Here is a 6000-nt window from a genome sequence, read left to right on the forward strand (position 1 = left end):
GTGAGACCAATTTTTTTTATGGGATTATATTCGATGAACAGAAACCTTTCAATACAAGTTACAAAAATAATCAAAAGGTAAAGAATTTATTGTGACAGAAAAGATCCCAATCGAACACATATATATAAATATATACACTGCAGCCTTACTACACAGCAAAGCTGGCTACGAGGTTTGACGTCTTAGCTCTGGGCAGTCTCTCCCCCCTCCCCACATTACCCCACCACCACCACAAGTTAAAAGCATTCACATCCCCCACTTTCCCCGTATCTGAAAAGCAGTTATACAAAGTGCATCAAACAGGTTTGGGGCTGTGTTTAGAGGACGTTACGTTGCGCGTGTTCGTTAGTGAGGCCATTCGGTTAGTTTCCAGGTAAGATGGGCGAGCGACGAGATACAAGTGTTTCTTACAAGACAATGTGCGTCAAAGTGCAGCGGGAGCGTGGGATAAACAGACGCCATCATAACCCATTCTAGATTGCATCCCAGTCCAGCTCTAGATTCAACCTCAGACCAGCTCTAGGCACATCGATCTAGAACAGCGCGAGATTCTCTTTCCTGCACAGCACATCTGGAGCCCGATAGCTAGAATACAGCAGGATGCTCTCGCAAACAATAATAATAATCCTCGCATTTGATATAGCGTCTTATCACGTCGTGGAGACATCTCAAAGCGCTTCACAGAATTATACCACGGTCTTCGAACAGCGGGAAAAAAAAATCTGCGGAAACCTTGGGAGATGTCTGCTCACAGCAGCAGCAGGAAAGGGATTTATTTTACCCCCCCTCCACCCACACAAAAAATAAAGCAAAGACCTGAATAAAACCAGCAGCAAGCCCCCAAACAGCAGGCAAAGGTGACCGAGATTTCACGTTACAACTAATAGAAATGGCCGTCCACAAGGCTAAGTCTTGTCAGGTACGTTCTCAATGGTGAGGGGGTGGGGAGGAGGGCGGGGGGGAGGGGGTGGGGGGGAAGAGAACAGGCACAGCAATCCTTCCATCAGAATCCGAGTGATTTTTCCAGCGGCGTTCCGTAAATTCCAAAAACACAGCGTGCGGGTGGAGAGGTGAGGCCGGGTTTTAATCAGCTCCCGATTTAAGGTATGTTAACAGTTTGCACTCCGGACAGAATCAATCATAATAATAATAATCCTCGCATTTGATACAGCGCCTTATCATGTCTGCGGGACGTCTCAAAGCCCTTCACAGTAACGTGAATTGACTATGTTTTGTGGGCGAAACCAGCCACCTGACCCACCCCTTGTTCATCCTTCTCAACCACACCTAGGGATGGGGGGGGAAAGAGGAGGGAAATAGAAAGTACCTCGGAGGGCACCCTGGCTCTTTGTTTAACCCCTACCCCATCCCCCTGATTTGTTAAGGTCCGTGGGTTGCTTATAATAATAATCCTTGCATTTTATACAGCGTCTTATCACGTCTTCGAGACGTCTCAAAGCTCTTCAAAGCCTTGGAGGGTCTCGCTTAGCGTTTAGTTTTCTAATCTTTCTCCTTCAAACAGCGGGGGGGGGGGGGGGAAACAAAGCAAAAATACTCAAAAGTCTCGAGTTTTCTCGATATGTATCGGGGCATTGTCCTGGAACTATAATGAACAGGAACTGTGAGAGAGAGAAAGAGAGAGAGAGAGAGGGAGGGAGAGAGAGAGAGAGCGCAGCTTCTCATTCAGTCTCTGCGCAGTTTGCTCAGCCTCTGCTCCAGGTCTGCATCTGCATTGTCTGCCTCCTTTCCCTCTTTGGCGTTCAGTGTCGCTCCGGTGGATGGCAAGTCTGAGAGAGAGAGAGAGAGAGATGTGACATTGCCTTCAAAGCTCTCCAGGGCTTTGCTCCTTCCTACCTCTGTGACCTGCTAACTCAATGTCAACCGGTCCGCTCCCTCCGCTCAGCGGGCTCCAGCCTGCTCCACATCCCCCACCGTTGGCAATTGGGCCTTCCGCCTCTCAGCCTCCCCACCATTTGGAACTCCATCCCAGTCCCTCCACCTCGCTCCCTCCCTTACCTCCTTCAAGGTCCACCTCAAGACCCTGCTCTTCGATCGTGCCTTCAGTCACCCTCCCACCCCCACCCCCACCTCTTGGGTCCAAATCCCTGACTGTCCAGCGACTTGGGACGTCCTCCCGAGGTGAAAGGCGTGTAAATGTCATGTGCTGTTGTTGCCACCATCTGAGGGACATGGAGGAGGCCGGAGCTAGTCGAGCGGAGGCAAATGGTAGTGAGGGTGTGGACAGTTTGATCCAATGTCACAGACTCTGGATCAAATGCGAGGAGGGTTTTAATCACAGCCACTACTTACTGGACAGTTCATCTGTCAGATTCAGACCGAGTTCATCCAGCACCTGAGACACAATTGCATCGCTGTGAAGACAAAGAGCAGACATGTTGGTTAAAGCGACAAGCGACACTCCTCACAGCAACAGAGCAAGCGGCTTAAGGGGACGGATTTGTTTGCGGGACAGGCTCGAGAGGCTGAATGGCCTCCTCCTGTTTCTATGGTTAATGGTGATCTGAGTGAAGAATAACACAACACTTTAAGGGTCAATGTCGCACATCCACCCCCACAACTCCCCTCGACCCCACCCCACCCCCAGGACCACCGACCTCTCCTCCTCATCGTCCTCGTCGCCCATTGCGTCATCGATGGCGTCGTTCATCATTTCCTCCTTCATCTCCATAATCTCCGACTGCCTTTCAAACTCCATCATGATCTTCTGAATCTGGGGCAGATTCATCTGCAAGAGACACACATGCACAGACACCAGGTCAGCATCCTCCTACCCCACGCTTTGCTTTCAGCCCCTTCGAGCAGAGGTCTAACTAACAAGATCAAACCACTAATTGCGTTCATACTGGGCCATGGTGCTGTTGCGCCTTTCGCGTCGGGAGGACGTCCCGAAGTGCTGAGCTTGCCGCCAGGCGGGAGAGCGAGGATGGTGGCTCAGAAGGAGGCCATTCGGCCCATCATGCCTGTGCCAGCTCGTTGAAAGAGCCACCAACCAGTCCCACTCCCCAGCTCTCTCCCCACAGCCCTACACATGCTTTTCTTTTCAAGTCCCTATCCAACTCCCTTTTGAGAGCTTGGGTCGTCCTCTCGACCTGAAAGACACGAGGGGTTTCCCCAGGATAGGGCTGACCTGTTTGTTCATGGTGGCCATGGCTCTGGTGACCCCCTTCATGGCTTGGGCCATGGTGTTGTTGGATTTCAATGTCTGGATCTTCAGCGACACGGCCTGGATGTTGGCTCGCATCATGATGAACTTCTTGACGTAGCGACGGGTGCGGACCAGGTCTTTGGCCATGATCTTAACAGCGTCCTGGGAGTCACAAACAAGGGTAGACAAACATTCGTGGATTGAGTGACCAAATTATTATCAATTAATTTATTTTCTGGAGGAATTATTACAGGAAAAGCGACCTACTAATCGATTGACAACTCACTTTGGGAAAACAGAGGCGTGTGTGTGTGTGTGGTGTAAGGGAACTTGCCTAAGGTTTCGCCCCACCCAGGAGTCGAACCCGGGTCCTCTCACTTGCAAGATGAGCGCTACAGGACTCCGAGATCTCTTCTACCCCCCACCCCCACCTTGCCACCAAAATTTTGGAACATAAAAATTACTAAAGAAGAACCAGGTCCATCTAGTTCGTGGCAGTCGCTTACACGTGTCGTGTCTCAAATTATATCCTGAGATATAATAACAATAATCCTTACATTTGATGCAGTGCCTTATCACGTCTTCGAGACTCAAAGCGCTTCACAGAAGATACTGTAAAATGAAGTGACTGTGCATTTTGTGGGCGAAAATATATCAAAATACAAAAATATGCGCCCGGAACCCACCATCTGACCCTGCTTTGCCATCTTCTTGATGTCGGCGATGATTTTCTTCTCTTGACCCTCCAGCTTGGAGCGCTCGCGGTCCAGGTCCCTCATGGCGCGGTTCAACGCCCGGATGTTCTGCCGCAGTAACTCCTCCGGGGTCTTCCTGCGTCCGAAAAGCGCCTGCATCTTGTCTGTCCGTCTGTCTGTCTGTCTAGTTGCTGAGGAGAGAGAGAAGACAATCAGGTGTCCCGCAATCGTCCCCGAGGGCTGCGGAGGGAATAATAATAATAATTAATAATAATAATAAGCACTCGCTTTGCAAGCAAGAGACCTGAGTTCAATCCCCGGCAGGTCAGGGCCAAACCTCGGGCAAGTTTCCTTACTCCACACAGAGCCTAATAATAATCCCTCCAAAAAAAAACAATAATAAAAAATTAGTCACTTTCAATCCATGACTGTTTGTGGGACATTACTGTGCGCAATTGGCCGCCGCGTTCGCCCACAAATATACAGTCAATTCACTTTACAGTGTGTTCTGTGAAGCGCTTTGGGACGTCCTCCCGACGTGAAAAGCGCTATATCAAATGCAAAGATTATTATAATCCTTGCATTTGATACAGGGCTTTATCACGTCTTCGAGCCGTCTCAAAGCGCTTCACTGTCAAGTGTAGTGACTGTGTATTTTGCAGCCGATTACGCCCTGCGACGTCCCCCACAAACAGCCGTGGATTGGAGTGACCTCAGTACTGTTGATTTCGATCTCTGCGCTTCAACAAGACGCTGAACCTCACTCCCCGTCTGCGCCCCGTTCAGGTGGACGTCAAAGATCTCCGCAATCTCAGGGCTGTTAGATAAGAGAAGGGAGTTTATCCCCTCCCCCCTCCCTCCCCCCCCCCCGTGTCCCTGACTGACAATCCCCCGGTTATTGGTCAGGTGGTGGTGGTGGGGGGGGAGGAGGGCAACTGCAGCCCAGATTCCTGTGCCACAACAACAACAACTCGCACACACCCCCACACACTCCCACACCCCACACACCCCCACACACCCTGGGCGGGGTCTCGGGGCCGGTTACCAAAGGGTCAGGGGAGGAGGAGGCAGGAAGGGAGTGTCATCGGGACAGAGGCCATCCTCCCGAGGGCGAGGGGGGAGGGGCAGCCCGGGTTACCGGGAATAGACAGTGTTACCGGAGGCTGAGGGGGGGCGGTGGTGTTACCGGGGGCTGAGGGGGGGCGGTGGTGTTACCGGGGGCTGAGGGGGGGCGGTGGTGTTACCGGGGGCTGAGGGGGGCGGTGGTGTTACCGGGGGCTGAGGGGGGGCGGTGGTGTTACCGGGGGCTGAGGGGGGGGCGGTGTTACGGAGAGAGAATCGGTGTGACCGGGGCCGCTGGTGGAGACGATATTCCCGGTGGTGGTGGTGGGGGAGGGGCGGTGTTACTGAACCCGGGAATCGACCGCATTACCGGAGGAGGAAGAGGAGGCGACGGCGTTACCGGGGACCAGAGAAGAGTCGCTGCGACCGGATGTTGCCGGGGCGGCGTCGTTGCGTCACTTCCCGGCTGTCACGCCGCTCGCGTCGCGTGATCCCAGGCGTGACGTCACGGATGGGCGCGGCGTCGCGCGGGCCGGTGTGACGTCACGGGCTGGTCTGACGTCACGGGTTGGGCGTGACGTCACGGGGTGGGCGTGGCCGGCTGGGTAGAGTAACAGCTGATTGTAAATAACAAGGCAGTCAAATAGTAAAGGAATAATCCGGATTATTACTAGTTACTCAGGTACATTAATAATAATAATAATGACAACCCTCGACGTCTCAAAGCGCTTCACAGAATATGCTGTAAAGTGTAGTGACTGTATATTTGTGGGCGAACGCGGCAGCCGATTGCGCACAGCAATGTCCCACAAACAGTCGTGGATTGAAAAATGGCCAATTTATGATTGTTTTGTTAGGGAGGGATTATTATTAGGCTCTGTGTGGGGTAAGGAAACCTGCCCAAGGTTTGGGGAATTGAACCCAGGTGTCTCGCTTGCAAGGCGAGCGCTCTAACCACTGAGCTCCAGGACTCCACACGCAAGGTAAGCAAGGGTAGTAATAATAATAATGTTAGTAACCACAGTGTTCAGTGGTAATAACAGTTATTAGAGTGAAAAGAACTCAGTATATCAGGAA

General features: G+C 52.0%; 1 protein-coding gene across 2 annotated transcripts; it reads right to left on the reverse strand.

Moving 5' to 3' along the window:
- Positions 1 to 70: 70 nt before the first annotated feature.
- Positions 71 to 5375, reverse strand: LOC103171626 (charged multivesicular body protein 2a). Of its 2 annotated transcripts, none has more exons than XM_042345130.1 (6): positions 5294 to 5375; positions 3853 to 4052; positions 3149 to 3328; positions 2616 to 2746; positions 2311 to 2372; positions 71 to 1787 (listed from the first exon to the last, which is right to left on the reverse strand). In XM_042345130.1, exons 2-6 carry the CDS (start codon positions 4018 to 4020, stop codon positions 1684 to 1686), a joined length of 645 nt encoding a protein of 214 aa, XP_042201064.1. In that variant the 5' UTR covers positions 4021 to 4052; positions 5294 to 5375; the 3' UTR covers positions 71 to 1683. The 2 variants fall into 2 exon arrangements, with proteins under 2 accessions (XP_042201064.1, XP_007882607.1); XM_007884416.2 differs by having other exon boundaries at positions 3853 to 4101.
- Between the last annotated feature and the right edge of the window lie 625 nt (positions 5376 to 6000).

The sequence above is a fragment of the Callorhinchus milii genome, unplaced genomic scaffold, assembly GCF_018977255.1.
Source record: "Callorhinchus milii isolate IMCB2004 unplaced genomic scaffold, IMCB_Cmil_1.0 Scaffold31, whole genome shotgun sequence".
Classification (NCBI taxonomy): domain Eukaryota; kingdom Metazoa; phylum Chordata; class Chondrichthyes; order Chimaeriformes; family Callorhinchidae; genus Callorhinchus; species Callorhinchus milii.

What these genes read in the sequence shown, in the direction of transcription:
- LOC103171626 (XM_042345130.1), bottom strand. Translation starts at nt 4,020, where the DNA reads ATGCAGGCGCTTTTCGGACGCAGGAAGACCCCGGAGGAGTTACTGCGG. An exon ending in GAGGACGATGAGGAGGAGAG is followed by an intron (nt 2,373 to 2,615) that starts GTCGGTGGTCCT and finishes TTGTCTTCACAG; the next exon opens with CGATGCAATTGTGTCTCAGG. An exon ending in TCTGACAGATGAACTGTCCA is followed by an intron (nt 1,788 to 2,310) that starts GTAAGTAGTGGC and finishes TCTCTCTCTCAG; the next exon opens with ACTTGCCATCCACCGGAGCG.